This window comes from Maylandia zebra, linkage group LG14 (assembly GCF_041146795.1).
Source record: "Maylandia zebra isolate NMK-2024a linkage group LG14, Mzebra_GT3a, whole genome shotgun sequence".
NCBI lineage: Eukaryota > Metazoa > Chordata > Actinopteri > Cichliformes > Cichlidae > Maylandia > Maylandia zebra.
In genome coordinates, this window is record NC_135180.1 from 8,481,601 (window position 1) to 8,499,522 (window position 17,922).

General features: G+C 40.0%; 1 protein-coding gene across 1 annotated transcript; it reads right to left on the bottom strand.

The window, feature by feature from the left end:
* Nucleotide 1: 1 nt before the first annotated feature.
* Nucleotides 2-5,888, bottom strand: mrps22 (mitochondrial ribosomal protein S22). The gene is made up of 8 exons (XM_004562802.3): nt 5,729-5,888; nt 5,217-5,374; nt 4,948-5,112; nt 3,408-3,551; nt 1,504-1,587; nt 1,132-1,277; nt 904-1,012; nt 2-381 (listed from the first exon to the last, which is right to left on the bottom strand). Exons 1-8 carry the CDS (start codon nt 5,853-5,855, stop codon nt 289-291), a joined length of 1,026 nt encoding a protein of 341 aa, XP_004562859.2. The 5' UTR covers nt 5,856-5,888; the 3' UTR covers nt 2-288.
* Nucleotides 5,889-17,922: the final 12,034 nt, after the last annotated feature.

Genomic DNA, 17,922 nt, shown 5'->3' on the forward strand with positions numbered 1-17,922 from the left:
GTACAAAGGCTGTATTTATTTTATGTACATGATATAAGCAGACATGAAGCTTGATTCAAAGAACCACACTGACAATTTCTCCGCATAACAAACAAACATCTTAAAGTATCTCACAAGACGTTGCAGCCAACTCTTCAAATTGTTGGTTGTGATGTGAAAAGGTTTCCTTTGGAGAAGCATATTTTACTCTTGGCCCAACACAAAAACAACAAACTGTCATATTTTATACATGAGAGGCAGGATTTCCAGACGTTCTGTATAGCATTTCTCTATTGAGGTATGGACCAATCATGAAGCAGAGCCCTCAACAGCAGTCTGTTCATAGGCCTGCAGAGCCAGCTCGATGTAGCCCGACCTTTGGGAGTCTCTCTGGGCATAGATCTGAAGGGGCACACGTGAGTAAATAGAAAAAGAAAAGAGATCAATTACACTAAAGTGCAGTCAAAGTGCAATCACAGTATTAATAGTATTATTACTGGACGTAGTAAACACAGCTAAGATTGGGTTTCGAAATCAACTGTGACTAAATGAGAGGCCTTGAATGTAGAAGACAGACACACACCCACACCTCCTGCCGCTAACCTTTCACATTAAATGGTTGTCATTCTCAGTGTCTCTCCCCCTTACTTCAAGGCTGAAGGCCTGTGAGAACAAATAAGACCTGATGTATCCTGGACCTGGTCCCTCTATTCCCACTTTAGAGTAAAAACCCAAACGTCTAATGCAGGAAACAGCCTAGATTTGACCTCTTAACAGCTATACTGACTCCTGATTCGCCTTGAACATCCAGGAATACCATTTATATAAACTAGATCAAATAGCAATACGTTAAACAGACTTCAAATGAACTCAAGTGCCAAACAGAGATACAAATCGGCACACTGTTTGTCACAGTTCAACTACCTTAAGCAGGTCGGTGCCTGTGGCCTGTTGGCTGGCAGCTTCCCGGGCTGACTCACTGTGGGGGTGGACCATGTGGAACAGAGACACGAGGCTTACAGCATCCTGGAGCCTGGAAACACCAACACACACACTGAAGGCTCAGATCAGAGCTTTTGCCAGCAGGTACAATGAGTACATACTCAATGTAACTCAATTCTAAAATAATGCAAATGCTTAAAAAAAACTCACAGCTCTCTTTTTAGCATGTCCACTATGAGCCCATCCACCCTACGAACACTGACTAGGTACCAGGCCATGCCTCCGAAGTGTCTGGTGGACCGCAGCAGATCATATTTGCCATGCTTGTCCAAGTCCTCATATGTGGCTGTGTGTACCTAGACACAAAACACATTAAATGAATACAGACCTTGATGATTTAGCTCATTTGTAATTAATCAGCACAACACTCATTATGCACATTTTTTCACTTCATATCAAATGAAGCAGAGAACATATAAAAAGACAGAAAATTTCACAGCATAACAAGTTCTAGATAGAGTTTACAGATCTCAGTGCAGCCAACGATGAGGTCAAAATACCACAAGGTCACTGGTATTTTACCTTGATGTATTCTGAAGAGTCTGGTTCAAACTGGACGAGGCACAAGTCCAACACATCCTCATGGCGGTCCTGGGAAAACACCAACTAATGAAGAGAAAGAGGTTTAAGTGGGTAACAGTGTACTGAGGAAAACCCTCCAGACACAATGACAATGAACAACATGAGGTGATGATCAGTTGTCAGTCATGGTTAATAGCCGTTTTTTAAATGGACAGAATAATGTGTAGATCATGATATTATCACAACACTTCACTCGTGATATTTTGTGATTTTAAACATTTTGTGATATGCTGAGTTCTGCAATAACATATACTGCGATTTATCTGCAAATTATGGCCTCCAGTGATAAACTTAATCTTATTAATTAAAACAAATGTTGACAAGGTTTTCAGTCTCTTCCACTTGAATGACTTTTATTTTTAGGCACACAGGTGGACCGACATTGTCATTAAAACCTGTCGTAAATGCAGCACCCACCTGTCAAACTGTTTGTATCACATTCTAGTCAAACAACTGAATGCAAATGTGTGAACCATTACATACATTTAGAATATGAGACAGCAGTCACCGCTCCTCTGAGACAAAATGAGCCATATTAATCACATATGACTCCACTGCCTGCGACTTAATGTAACCCTTTGTGTTCTACACTAACTTTCCTCGGCCTTACAGTTCACTCCTCTGTACAGCCTAGACAGGGCTGCATCTGTGATAAAACACTGTGACAGTGTCACATATCTCATTCCAGTGGCTTCAGCATGTACCCTATTCTCTTAGCTCACCGTTAACTGTGAGGTAGGTTTCTCATTTCATTCCAGGCCAACTTTCGGGATCAAAAAAGTTTTACTGAATTGAATCGTGATAAGTAGGTCAAGTGTTAGTTGTTTTTTGACTGATCTGATTTAACATGAGGTATTTCAGGATAGCGGTGCATGAGACAACTCCTCACGTTTGTAACATTCTCAGAGTATTTCACTTGCATACTGCACCTTTATCCCGGGCTTGTTACAAAAGTAAAAAACAAACAAACATATTTTTCATCTTAATGCAGATGGTGCTTTTCTCATTTCTTTCTCTGATGCCCATTTGTTTAATGAACGTTCCTCCTGCATGCTGACAATCATCATAGCTGACCTGGCTAGGAAAACCCCACAGCACCCTCTGGTGGACTACAAAAGGAACTGATTTTACCATTCTGGTACTTAAAAGTTAATTTGTATCTGCAATTTAAATAATAAACTAAAATTTGGTGCCCATGTATGGATACAATGTATCCACGGTAATGCTATACAAGCAGCAATATTCTGAAATACATGAAGTTTGGAAAATGGGGTCCAAACAAGAGTTTTCCCTTGTTAGCCCTGTTAATAGAACATCAGTGTAAACAAGGATTATGCTGACTGTGTGTAAATAAAAAAACAACTTTAAAAAGTAAAGTAGATTACATCAACACATTTTATATCAGAGCAAACATGAGCTACATACTGGGGGAAAATAAATAAATAAAATAAATAAATAAATCACAGATCCAACAAATCACAATAATGGCTAATAGTGTTCAGCAAACTGTGACGATGAGCCCAGCATGCAGAATAAAACGACGCTGGAACAGGCAGACATAAATGGAAGGCAACCATTATTAAACATATTAACTACAGCAGTTCAAGGCCAAGTATCTGCTGTTGGCCAGCACCACACTCTAGTGTAACACTTTCAAGCACATGATGTTTTCACTGCGACCAATAAAAAATAAAAGGGAACAACTCATGGGCATAAAATGAAGCCTTTGTCTACAGAAGGCTGCTGCCGCTTATAAAACCTGAGCTCTGTAAAAGATGCATCGAAGGAGTTTTATGGAATATCATTTAAAAAGAAAGAGAGGTAGGAGAATTCTTAGGTCCTACCTTGAGGTTCTCCTCTTTGAACAGAAGTGGTGCAGTGAGCTTGCGTCCCTCCTTAGGGAAGTAGACCTGGATAAGTCGGTCTCTCTCTTCCCAAGTGGCCTTCCTAAGGATTCCATTAGGTTCCCGTACAACTATGAATCTCTCCTGTTGAAAAGACATACAGAATATATATATGGTATATTTTAGTAACATTCTTGAATCCAAAGCTAAATCAAATTGGTGAGTTTTAGGCAATTAGGGGTAGGGCTAGGCCATATCATACCGTTCACGGTAATACCGGTATAATGTTGGGCAACGATAAGAAAATGAAATATCGCGATAGAATATGGGTGAAACGCACATGCGCAGTGCCTTTGTTTTCATATGGCGGAAAAAGCATGGCAGTGACGGAGAATAAGAAGGGCGAAAGCGGGTTGTTGAATGAAACGAATGAACCAGAATTTGTTTGTAAAAATGCTGCAACTTCAGTGGTGTGGAACTGGTTTAGCTTTCGTCCGTCAGATACACAACAAAGCACTATTTTTGGTAGAGCATGCTAGCGGGCCGCCGTTATTACCTTGTTTTTTGGAAAATACGGCACACTTAAAATCAATCCTTTGCTTTTTCTGAAAGTCGACAGTGCCCCTTATAATCCCGTGTGCCTTATGTATGAATTCTGGTTGTGTTTACTGACCTTGAAATGATTTTATGTGGTACACGGCGCTCGAACATCGGTCAAATGTTTTAGTACGACTTTGCTAAGCTACGAACCCACACCGTTGGATGGATTGTCGGAGCATTATGGCTATCGTAGGCAGGAGCCTCGCGGAGTGATACGTACTGTGCTTCAACATAATATTACCGTATTGTGTGTGTATAACCTCTTTTTAAGTTTTGTGGATATTATACATGATTATGCTGAGGATATGTCAGCTAATTTCCACTGGAAATGCCTTTTGGTTAAACTGTCAGCGAGGAATTTGCACTGTTAAACTTTAATGCACATAAAAAACAGCTGCTTGTTTAAGTGAAAATACATTGATGTTTTTTTATTTGCACTAATAAAGTTGTGGAGTTGTAAAGTATTTTGTCTAGTGTCAATTATATCATTATTGCACATTTTCAAATGTATATTGTGATAAATATTTTTGGTCATATCACCCTGCTCTAATTAGGGGCATAGAGATGTATATATTATGGAAGCTCACGTCAGTCAGGACCCCTATAATAAAAAGCCTGTATTTTATATATGGCAGTCTGGCACAGAGCAGGTACCAATAAAAGCAATAGTGATGGTGACTAAATGAGAAGCAGCATGAAAAGATGAGCTGGGGTGGAAGTGGATTGCAAAGTCACTTGCAGATATGATGCAAATGTAGCTTAAAGCAAATAAAACGGAGCATCCTATATGAGAGTCGCACGTTGGATATGTGGAAGGGTAACTACTGCTCTGCCAGGACTGCGGCTGATCGACTTGTGGAAGCCAACTAATACCCACTTAAGCACACACACACACACACACACACACACACACACACACACACAAGCAAGATGTGTGTACCCTGTGTGGAATATTATAGGTGATGTCTGTAAAGGCGTATTTAGCTGTGTCCATGCCATCCAGGATCTTATCCTCACAGAGCACATCGCTGATGGGCTTCCTCTCTTGTAACACAAGGGGCATCTGCAGCAGCTTTTTAGCTCGCTCTTTGGCTAACTCGACTGCCTAGAATCACAAAAAAAGGATTGGATGAAACAAAAGCAACACCAACATATGTAAGAATGTATGCGATCAAAAGGGGTGGACTCTGTAACACTTCAACAGGGCACCTGTTCCAGCTGTTCATCCGTCATGAGTTTATACGTGGGTGGCTTCAGCTCCTGCTTAATTGGTCGGTACACTTTCTGCAGGTCCAGGCCTGTAATCCTGGTGAGGATGTCCTGTACAGCTGAATCGGTGAATTGGGGCTTTGCATGGTCTGTAGCAGCTGCAGAGAAAGACATACTAGTTAATGAGTTAAATAATTTACAAAGTCTGGCTTGGTGACAGTTATGTTTAACTGTAGATTGTTTACTTTCCAGACGAACTTAGCTTGTATAGCATCATTCATTGGGATTAGCAAGCATCGACTATACCGGCCAACACCTCCAAATACAGCGGCTTGTAAAAGAAGCTAAGCCTTTACATGCTGCACATAGGTGCCGAAAGGCAGAGCGACAATAAAGCGTCCGTGAGCGTTTGTCACCGGCACCCCAACTGCTGAGCCCAACGAGCTACAAGGTCAGCGTTACAGCGAAGAAGAAGCCTGAGCTGCAGTCATGTTACCAGCAATAAAACGCACCTTTATCTTGTGTTTCACTACAAAAAGTCCTCGCGCCAGACCTCATCAGTATCTGTTTGCTGCTTTGCACATTTTTCACCCCAGAGCAGCTCCGCAACAAGCACCGTGCAGTACCGAGGGCCGCCATCTTTGTTATTACCTCATCTGTGCGACAGGACCTTTCAACCCTCGCCCCCAAGTGATCATGGGATATGTAGTATGTTTACACAACGCTACGAAAAATAAAATAAAATCACCTGTATTTGTTTGTTGCTTTCTCATAGCTTGCGCAGTTTAAATTAATAATAATTAAGCAATTTAAAACTATTTTTTCTTTCGAGTGTTAAACTGTGGCTGTTTAAAAAAAAAAGAGAAGCTTTTTTAATTTGTTGTTTTTGGGTACTTCATTTTTTTGGTAATGTATTGATATTTAGAACTTGTCTACAACAAAACTTCATTGTAGAATATTAAAAAAGTTAATTCCATTAAAAGATAATCTCAGTGAAAATATCCACCAGATGGCACTGTGCTGCCACATGCGATTAGTCCCTTATGAAAGCGTTCACTTGTGACCTTAGTGTGGTCACTGGAAAATAATTCATTTTCAAAAATGTCGTACCATTGTATCAGATTTTCAAAGACCTTTTTTTCTTGTTTTTTGTTCCTCTTGTGCGGATTAACTTTGGGTAGCCCACACACATTCCTAACTTGCCATTACAGCGTGTTCTTGAATTGTCTGATAACTGGATAATCTGTCTGGATGATAAATTACACACTCTTCTTACAGCGAAAAACATATGCTACATTTTTTTCTATGTAAAGATAGGTCTGTCTCAAAAAATACCCATTGGGTGTTTTGAACTTTGTCCTATTTAACACCAAGTTTGTGCAGTGTGGGACTAAAAGAATTAAGTGTAGCTATAAAACGCTAGACGGTCAAGACTGTGTTTTTTTCTCTTTCCCACTTTTTGAAACATTTTTTTAAAGAATATGAAAAGATTTAAGAAATTCTGTTATTTTAACAGACTTTAACGGTGAAAAAAATAGTGTAATATGTTTAAACAAAAAAAGTTGTCGATGACTTTATAGCTTCAAGAAAATGCATGCTTTCAAATATTTACAATATTAAGAACGAGCAAAAACTGTACAGTGGTGTTTTACACTTTTTTCTTACTTCAGATTAACTGAGACAGTGTGGGAAAATGTGGGAAAGTGTTGCGAGTAAAAAGGATGAAAGTTTTGCTTAATGCGGTTGAAAATGCCCTTGAACGGAGCATTTTAGTCACTTGCCCTCTAGAGTATGAGAGGGCAATTAAAGGCAAGTGAGTCAGTTGCTGACACACAAAAAATCAAACCACATGTTATCAACGCTGTATAGACACTCCAGCCTTGACTTAAAAATAAGCAGTGTCTATTGGCCAACCGGAAAAATGAAAAGAAAATATTTTTTAAAAAGAAGTGATAATGAGTAATCATTAGCGGAAGTGCTTGGCTTGGAAATTCAATCCAAGATCTTTTTCAATATAAGTTTCCAAGATATTGTTATTATTTTATTTTTAAGTGAGTCACTTTTATGTTTGAAATAGTTTGTAATTCCATGGTGGCTCTACTTTAGAATGATTAAGGTAATTTCATCATCTATGATGCCTAATTTGTCTAGAGTAATATTAATATTACAAACATATCCTTCTCCACTATTATTAAATGTATAAAAGATAGTAAAAACTAACAAATAAAAAAAAGTTTAAAAAAAAAAGAAATAACACCTCTGAATTATCTTGGGAGGTGCAATTAACGTCTAGTACTGATTTGAACTAGTTCAGCAGGCCTACCACAAGCTTTCTTTTAATGTTTTTATATATGTTTTGTGATGCATGGTAAAATAGGATTAAAGGGTAATTCTGGCAGGGTTTTTTATACTGTAATATAGTTCTCAGACTGACACTCAATTGTTTCCAAGCTTTAAAAACAAATAAAATAAAAAAAACAAAACTTTAAAAAAAAAACCTAAAAGTATCTCTTTTAAAAAAAAAAAAGCCTGATTCAATAATAAAGCAACACTTTATTTTTAGAAAATGTCACTAGAGTATGAGGGAGCACTATTATTCCACATTTGGTGCTCTATATTAAAGGCATTAATACCAGAGTAATAGCATTCAATAGTGATAATTCAACAGGGAACGTGAGATCCAGTCCAGTATTTAACCATCACTGTGACTCTGTGGCACAGAGGAAAAGGATAAATTAGACTTTGTCTACACAGGCGATACATATGCACAAAGACAGGCATTGAAAAGAAGGCTGTCATGCAGCTGACCTTCACTATTTGCAGACCAGAAACTTTAGAAATAAGTCTTTTCTAGATTTTATATGACGGCACTTCTCTCAGTTTCTCTCTTTCTCTGTTTGTCCTTCAACACTCGTGTGTACAAACGACAGTAGCCACAAGCCCCCCACATGCTACCACAGTCCGCAAACCCAAAATGCAGCCGCTTTACCCTCCACCCGAACACCACCACCATCACCACCGCCACCACATAGCCATGGGGATCATTAATATAACTTCATGCGCCATGCACAAACTCTTCCGCCAGGATCTTAGTTGCCTTCTCCCCCTCGACCCCCTTCCTCCTCCTCCGGGCCCCGACTCCCCCACTAATCTGCAGTGGGATTTAGATATTAGACGGACAGATGGAGGTGTGGCTCAGTTGGTAATGAGGTGAGCAGTGGCAGTGAATCCGGAGGCCCAGACACCGGCGAAACGACGTGTGGATTGAGATGTAAGAGGCCCCTACGCAACCAGATGTACACAGCTGTCACACTGCTGACAGAAAGTAATCCTGCCACCGAAGCACAGAGCCAGAGAGAGACAGAGACAGAATTAGTGTCTATCCCGTGGAGGTTTAAATGACCGCAAGTACTTTTACTTCCAATTCAATTAATCTATCTATCTATCTATCTATCTATCTATCTATCTATCTATCTATCTATCTATCTATCTATCTATCTATCTATCTATCTATCTATCTATCTATCTATCTATCTATCTATCTATCTATCTATCTATCTATCTATTAAAATTCTTACTGTCGAGTCGTAGTACACGTGCAACACTCACACACACAGATTTAAGGGTTTTACTGTAAGATTCTGAAGTATCTTTGAAAAACTCCAGAAAAATCACGCTGAAATGATTTAACTCCTAAATGCATGATCAGCTTTGAAAATATGATGGATAATATTAAATAAAAAGGCCATATAGCCATTAAAACAAGCTCATCCTCCACCAGCTGTAACAAATACTGTTTGTTCATTCATTCATAACTATAAAAATGTGATAGAATAAACTTCAAATTTAAGTGATTTTAAAATATATATATTTTAAATATATTTTGCTGCCAGTCTCTGCTTTTTCTTACTGAAAGTGTCATTTCATCATGAGCCTTTATCTATAATGGAAGACTTCTTAATAAAGGTTTGTTACTTCTGCTCTATTAATGAAAAGGACTTTTCTACTGCTGCTCTGGCTACAGTGAATAGGTTGAGTGTAAGAGTGTGTGTCAGCGTGACTGGGAGCAGCAGGAAGCTGAGAGGTGAAACCTGAGTGTGGACGAGAGGCTGGATGTGGAGGGGGGGTGGATGGGATGAATCGGGGAGAGGGGATGCAGGGTTGAGGAGTGCGGTGAGCCGGTGGGTGGGTGGGTGAGTGGTGATGGTGGTGGTAGGGGCACTCTGGGAATGACTTGCCGCATATGTTTATTTAGCTTTCTGCACGGTCAACGGAGAACGAGTTCAGAGCGAGGTGAAACGGAAAGGTGTGTGTGTGTGTGTGTGTGTGTGTGTGTGTGTGTGTGTGTGTGTGTGTGTGTGTGTGTGTGTGTGTGGAAAGAGAGAGAGAATGTGAAGAGGATGTCTGTGCTCAAACAACTGGAGTGTAAAAAACGCAGGGCTGTGAGAGGAGATGCTGGAACAAATAAGTTCAACTTTTTCAGCTCGCCATTGTCAGTTCGGCCCCGATACAGTCTGCCCCCCCCTCGCCCACACACACACACACACACACACACACACACACACACACACACACACACACACACACACACTACCAACTGTGTGTGACACTTTTAAAAAAGAGTTCAATGTTGAAAATGATGTGCAGTTATATGGCACTATCATTTTTTATGATGTTGATTTTTTCATGTAAAAATGCAAAAATAGATACAAAAGCTGTTATTTCCCCCTCTTTTTAACCTTTACTTAACCATGAAAAAATTGAGCTCTTGAGATCAAAAATCTCTTTTACAAGAGTGTCCTGGCCAAAGAAGGACAGCAGTGCAACCATAAGTTGCATAAATAAATATTGCATGCAGATATAAATCCATACACCAGTTAAATATGTTTCTGTGTGTGTCAGGTGTTCACTCTCCTCTGTCACTTTGTGCTTCTTTATCGTGCTTCTTTTCATTGTTGTCATATTGTGACTGTGCCAGAGTGCAGAAATGATTCTGAATGAATGTTTTCACACCACAGTGTGAATACGTCAAATGACAGCATATTTCATCATTTTTATTATTGCACAAAGGTAATTGCTGAATGCTAAATATCAAAGAATTGGACAACATCTACATTATTAACATTATTAACCTTCATTAACAACCTTTATTACAGTTTTTCCCGCTATGAGATAAAGAAACAATTCAAGATTAGAAAAAATATTTATAACGCGAACATGTGTACTTGTGACTTCTATTAGCCATGACGTTTTGTATCCTACTGCTGTGCGCTGTATACTGCATGAGCCTTGTGAGTTTGACTGTTTCTTCTATTCTGAGCAGCTTTCTTATAAAAGAGGTATTTTATCTCCAGAGGCTTCCTGTTGAAAGATAAAGGCCATGTATGAATGATTTGCTTTTAAATGGATTCATGTAAGTTAAAAATATGAAGAATGTTGCTGTGTGTGTGTGTGTGTGTGTGTGTGTGTGTGTGTGTGTGTGTGTGTGTGTGTGTGTGTGTGTGTGTGTGTGTATGTGTGTGTGTGTGTGTGTGATATGCACCTGTGCATGAGTGCATGAGCTGTTGTGGCTTGGCAGTGGGCTCTCAAGGCCAGTGTTATTCTCCTCTGCCTCCTCCATCCCGTCTTTGAAGAGGAATGTGGATGGGAGAAAGAGGGCAGATGGAAGGTCAGAGGAGACGTAGTGATAGCAGGAGTGAGAGGGAGGGAAGGAAAAGATTCGGGTGGGGGTATCACAGTGACACTGGCTTCAGCAGCCTCCCTCTCAAACTCTGTAATTCAAAGGCCGAGAAAAAAAAATCACTTCTATAGACATTATTGTTTATTTATTTGACTTTTTAAAAAGAAAATTGAGCAGCAAGGTATGTGTTTAGTGTTTTTAATCTAATACCGTCTAATCTAATACCGTAAAAGACAATTTTTGCAATTTTGCCTCTGTACACCACCACAGTGGGTTTAAAAAAAATCAAACAATCACTAATTGGTTCTATTCTCCCATCATTTATTGCAAAGAATTTTCATCCAAGTATTTAAAACAATCCTTTTATATAAATTATGTTAGTCTTTCCAGTTACATTAGAGCCTCTGAAAATAAGGTATAAATAAAAATAACTGTAATCCCTAAAACTTCATAAATTCAAGCTGAAAATCTGCACTTCGATCTTGATTGCCCCATCCATTCACTCCTTTTCTTAACCACTTATATAATCCAAACTGGGTGGGGGAGCTGAAGTGAGTGGTGCGGTGCCCCTTGGACAGGTCTCCTGTCTCTCACAGGCTAACACGCAGACACAGACAACCATTAATGCTCACATCCACAGCTGCACCCAGTTTAGAAACCCCAGTTTACCAGTCTAATCAGCATGACGGAGCAAGGAACTTCTTGCTGTGTGGGTAAGAGTGTCAACCGCATCTTGACTGTTTGATTTAAAACTTACTGTAGTGGTGTACAAGGAGACAAAATTACACACCTGTGTCACTTTCCAGACTAAAGCAGTATCTTGTCCCAGCAACTTTGTGCATTCCAAACTAGACTGGGAGGTGTCTGGTATCGCCGAAGGCAACACTTCAAGGGCACACAACCATAATATTGCTATCTCACGGGAGTTAAGAGATGCAGTTCTGTAAGAGCAAAGATACAGACCGGGAACTAGGAGAGGTACCTCATTAAAACCAGTTTAAAGACACTTCTACTAGTTCTTATTTGCAGGAACCGTTTCCTACAAGTGGAATAATTTTTAATAGACAACAACAAAAAAGGCTTCTGACTTTGCCGACATTTACCGCTGTTTGAGAGAAGAGAAGCTGGAGGAGAGGGTCATATGGAGTTTGGCGTGTGTGCTTTAGAAAGTGGGGGCTGTGAGAAGGGTCAAAATAGGGGAATGTAGAAGGTATGAACAGTAATGGCAGCGCAGTTCACCTGCCCCTCATGACCTTCACTAACCTCCATCCATCTGTTTATATTCACTGATTCGTGCCTCCCAGAGAAGACCACCGCACACTCACAAGCACATATGGATACACGCATGCCTTACAGAAAATTTATTCATGTATATTTTTAGTAGGTTTAAAAATAAAATCTTTAGACTTATATTTGTGTTACTTAGAATTTGACACTATGACATGTTATCCATCCATCCATCCATCCATCCATGTTATAGTCAGATAAGGAAACATATAAACGCAGGAAATAGTACTGTCTTCAGAAACTGGAGTGGATCAGGGTGATTCTGATCAGTAGCGGGTTTAACATGGTATTTACCAAGTCAAGTGTTGAGAGAAGGGAATATCATTAAACAATATCAGGATAAAATTCCTAACCAGTTGTAAGTAACACATAAGACTGGGACTGGTAACCAGTGTGCAGTAATACAGCATGTAGTTTCGCTGTTGCATTAACTCTAGGGAAGATTTTAAAAGAGTTTAAAAGGATGGTAATGGAGGAAAAAAAGACTTTTCCTTGTGTTGTTTTAATGAATCCTACATTACTAACAGCCATTTACAAAAACAAGTAGAGAGTGTATTTATACTTTTTTTTTTCAACCAAACCAAGTTACGCTTTGGTGCCATTTAACAATCAGCCCACATTTTAACAGGTTATGTAACATTACTAGCAGAAGTTGGGGTATTTCCCGTGGAAGAAAACTGTGGCAGACATAATCGTGGCCAATCATTGGTGACTCATTGGCTTTTACATCAGTGGTTCCATCATCGTGTCCAACAATTTCGTGATGCTGTGGTGCTGCAAGCATGTTGTCTTTTTTTCTTTCTTTGACAAAACGGATTCTAGATTGGGCAACTGCATCAGCATTGACATTGCACAGCTGGAAAAAAGGGATTTCATTTTTTATCTCCTTTCACTCACCATGTGTTTACACCCTATGAATTAAAGTATTAGTATTTACTGATCTTTGGCTCTCTTCTGGAGTGTCTCTTTTTCGTCCTGTCTTCCTCCCCAGCTGTTTTCCTTCTGTTAAGAGGTAGTTCTTTCTTCCCACCATTGGCAAATGCTTGCAAATAGGAGGTTATATGATTTGGGGGGGTTTTCTCACCATTATTGTAGGGTCTTTACCTTACAATAACAAACACCTTGAGCTAATTGCTGTTGTAAATTGGTGCCATAGAAATCAAATTGAATTGAACCAAACTAACGCTTTTCATATCATCAAAGCAACTTGAAATATCCTGATCAAAGACTGGTTTTCTTGGTTTCAGTGGGAGCTGTTTTCTGCAGCAGTGAAAAATCATGTGCAAAAAATTGTGCAATTAACATAAATTAGGGCCTTGATGGAACCTTGGGGTATACCACACAAGCCCGGAGTTGGAGAGGATTAAAAACATTAAAATTGAAGGTGATCTGTGTTAGACAACTTCAAAGTCTCTTCTTTAATGCCACACAGGTGATAAAAAGTACACAGCAATCAATTATATCACAAATGGAAAGGATCCAACCAACTGGAAGTACCTGATGTCCCCTGTGTAAGGAATTCTTTATGACTAAATGTTGAAAAATTTCATATTTGCCCCAAATAATTTGTGTTTCAAGTTCTGAGGGATTGCAATAGCTTAAGTTTTAATAATAGTAATAGATCAGATCTTGAAAAAACTTTGCAGTCACAAATGTTCTTTTTCAAATAAAAGCATTCATATGCACACAATAACCCCCGCCTCCAATGCATTTGTTTCTAACTAAACCCACAGTCAACTTGGTTTACAGGGTTTACATGCAATGTGAGAAGCAACACACACATACTTCTCCATGTTCCCTCCACCTCCTCTTTCACCCTCACATTGTTATTTTTATAATTCAAGACTGGGGAGAGTAAGAGATGAGGTGACAGGGGGAGCGTGGCACTGATAAGGTAGCTAATACCCAGCTTTTTAAAATGTCAAAGGTCACCTCTGCTTGACTGCTGGTGATTGGGGTGTGTGTGTGTGTGTGTGTGTGTGTGTGTGTGTGTGTGTGTGTGTGTGTGTGTGTGTGTGTGTTTGGGGGTGGGGGTGGGGGGTGAATGGGTATTGTGTGGTATTATTGTTCATCACATAATATTCAGGGGTGAAAAATTTCAACCAAAACACTGCAGCAGGAAAATGAAGGTGCTTTGCCTAAGTGACAGCAAGCAGAATCAGTGGCTCAGAGGAACAGGAAATCCACTGGGATCAGTCTTCTGATCTGCCCTAGCACTCAGACAACAAACACACACAGTTTACCACACACACATGCTAGCACTAAATCAGCCTGTTGATTGAGCAGGCCTCTAATTTTAGCCGTCGGCCCCTGGCTCCCAAATAGCAGCTCTTTGCGAACAGGCGGAAGAAAAGGTGATTAATAACTGTCATGTCTGTCACGGCAAAGTCGCGCACGAGAGGGGAGGGTCTGCAGCGCTGATGCTGTCGGGGAAATGGAGTTACACGCGAGATGCTAACAGCTGTTGTTGTTATTGTTGTCTAGGGAGGGGGACAGCTGGAGCATATGCACTGTATTTCATTTGTTAGAGCTACGCACAGACTCTTGACTCAGACAGTTTTATGTGACTTTAAGTGTATAGATTACATTTCACTGGATGGAATTTTTAGCCACAAAAAGAAAACAAATGAGGACAAAATAAAAGATTCTGATAATTTTGTGAGGGAACTTTGTCAGTATTTACAGATTCTGAGAATATGATTTTGAATCTGTGTTTTTTTCCAACCAAATAAAATAGAGTGGTGCACATAGCTGAAGTCACATTTGTTTCAGGAGCTGCACATTCATTTCATTTCTTTCTTTTTAAAAAAAAAAATAAGAGTAGGATTTAAATTTGTAGCTGAAACACAGTTTTACCTCATGGCTCTGCTTTTTATGGTTATTTCATAATTAAGCAATGACATACATGTGATAGAGGTGTGTGTGCACACTGTTGTCCCTTAATGTCTGCATGCACAGTATCTCAGTGTGTTCTGAGATAGGAGTTATTATTTAATGGAAGATAAACCACTAGAGGGCATCAGGCCAGAGCTCTGTTTGGAATAACTGAACTAACACTACCTGACTTTCACAGATTTTCCACATGGGTTGAAAAATATTGCATGAATTATGGTTGTACTATATGGGCTTGCATGGCCTACATGATTTATTTTTATAGCTACATACATAATTCTCTCATGTATCTTACATTATGGTATGTTGTCACTTTCATTTGGAGCAAATCTTGTTCTTTAACATTTGGGTAGGAAATACCGTGAAATGGATCTGCCTTCTTCCCCTTCTTTGTTGTTGCATATATAATAGCGGATGTCATTTTTTAATGAGAGTTTTTAAAATTTCAGGAAAAAAGGATGAATCAAAGTTGCATCCGAAATAATTAGATGATCTTAGTTGAGTAGAAATTGGTCATTATACCATCTTAAATTGAGATTTTTTTGGTGTCACTGGTTTAAATACACAAAATAAAAATTCAGCTCAAGAAAAAATATTAAGATTTAAATCTAGCCAATGAAATGAAAGCAGAGATGCAAAAACTGTCATTGGGAATAAACAGACATAAGAAAGAATGTTTTTAAACTAGGTGGAGAGCGTGCTCGGAGGTTTTAGTTCAAAACAATACATGTTTAAGGTTCACCTCGGCTGAAGCTGGATGTTTAAATGTAATGTCACGAGACGTTACACACTTACTTTGTATTACACTTCTCCTATCACTCAGGCACTCTTCACAAATACACCCAGACACCCTACACCCATATATTATATTGCTTGTCAGTGGCGTGTAGAAGGGTTTAATTTTAATTAGCAGACAACATTAGAGATGTTTAGACGTGTCTGTCAGCACTAATCACTCTGAGCTGTGCTGGCAAATCAGCCACACTTGACTTTGTTCTGCTAATGATTGCCCTTTTAGCACCTGTTCGATCTGCCACAGGTAAATGTCCCTGTCATGGCTGCTTCTTGTATAAAGTGATAGAAGTACGGAAAACGTGCTGCAAAGCTCGATGACACTGCAATAGACACAATGGACCTCTACTGGTAAGCTGAACCTCGGTGCACAGTGTGCATGCACTGAAGCATGCACGTGGGGGTGTGCGTCCATCTGTGTGAGTGACCTCAGTCTGTCCACCATACTGTATCTCCGGCTCTTCTGACTTTGTACCCTTGAGAGTGGGAGGTTGCAGGCTTTTGATGTGGCTGACAGTCGCCTCCTCTCTCCCTCTGGCTTCAGATCAGTGGCCAGGGCCCTCGTGGGCTAGCCCGGTTAAGATGACCACAACGGCAATGGTCAGCTGCCAAACCCACTAGTCAGGTTCTCCTCGGTCACATGACCCTGGTCACGTGACTCAGTGAGGGCAGCCAATAGTGCTGCTGCCCTCGCTTCTTCGTGCGGTGGGAAAACATTCCAACAGCTGGCCTCGGACAGTTCCAGAAACATCTGCAACGTCCGCCAGTGGTGAGAATCTCCCCCCTGCAGCTTTAGAACTCAACCTTACGATAATAGAGTTGGTGGATTAAGGATGATATTGAAGGGCCACGCTTTTTCTTTGATATGCACTGCGGTTGTCTCCCATGATACAAAGGTTGTGGGAGAGCAAGTTTTTAGAGCTCCCTTGTCATATCAGTGTGACACACACACACACACACACACTCACCGTGCACTGCTCTGAAGAGGTGCTGGGGTTATTTCTTATCTTCAAGCAGATCTGAGTGTGTGTGCCGGAGAGCGCTCCATAGCCTTTGACATATCTTTAATTTGAAGAATGTTTGAAGTATGATGCAACATCAGCTGCTCTCACTTAGCTCTGAGCCGCTTTCCTCTGAAAAGTCCCCCTTACTTACTCAAATTACCAGAGCGACAGCACAAGTACCACACTGTGCGTCCGTTATGGGGGCGAAAAATGCTTTAAATGCCTCGTTAGTGCACTTTCATTGAGAGTCATATTTATTTTTACGGTGTTCATTTAAAGCATAATGATAAAAAAAATGGGGGGGGGGAGATTCCAAATATCCAGATCCAAAATGTGGAATTGATAAGATCCGTATTTGTTTTGGAAATTTGTGCATGGTTAGTGCACCACTGAGACACAGTCTCCAGTTTGGGGGTTGTTATGAATAATATTCAGTTTAGCACATGGCTTCTTTGTTGTGATGTGGATGTTAGCATATAAAGAGGGTGGAATTAAACAGTGTTTCCCCAATTTTCCATAATGTGTTTGTGGAAGTGTGCGGCAGAGATCGTTTTGTTTTCCACTGCAGTTAATTTGTTTCTGTTCTTTTTAACCTGGAGGAAGGCGTTTTCACTAAACCTCTTCATCCTCTTGTCATGATGTCATATGAAAGGTTTTTGTTATCTGGAATTGCAACCAAAGCCCCTCGTGTCCTATTGTTAAGGTGAAGTTATGACATGCCGAGTATCCAGTGCTAGGCAGTCACAGAAAAGTGCTTGTGTGTGTGTGTGCTACAGCTTTGACTTTACCCCTGACTCATGGAAGACTCTGTTTCCTCACTTGCACTCTCTTCCTTTCACATGCTACTTCTTTCATTCTTGCCATCTTCCTTATTGCATGAGCTCATTTCGTTCATTTACCTTTTCAGCTCGGCCACTATCTGTCTACATCGTCCCCGGTGCTTACTCTCGATCTCGATCTTTGGTACTTTACTGTCCGTTGGCGTTTTACATGAGCATCACGGTTACTGGAATTTGATAAACAAGGAAAGACAGGATTGGCGGCGCCTAAC

What these genes read in the sequence shown, in the direction of transcription:
- mrps22 (XM_004562802.3), bottom strand. Translation starts at nt 5,855, where the DNA reads ATGGCGGCCCTCGGTACTGCACGGTGCTTGTTGCGGAGCTGCTCTGGG. An exon ending in ACTCTTCAGAATACATCAAG is followed by an intron (nt 1,278 to 1,503) that starts GTAAAATACCAG and finishes TTTTGTGTCTAG; the next exon opens with GTACACACAGCCACATATGA. An exon ending in CAGGCACCGACCTGCTTAAG is followed by an intron (nt 382 to 903) that starts GTAGTTGAACTG and finishes GTGCCCCTTCAG; the next exon opens with ATCTATGCCCAGAGAGACTC.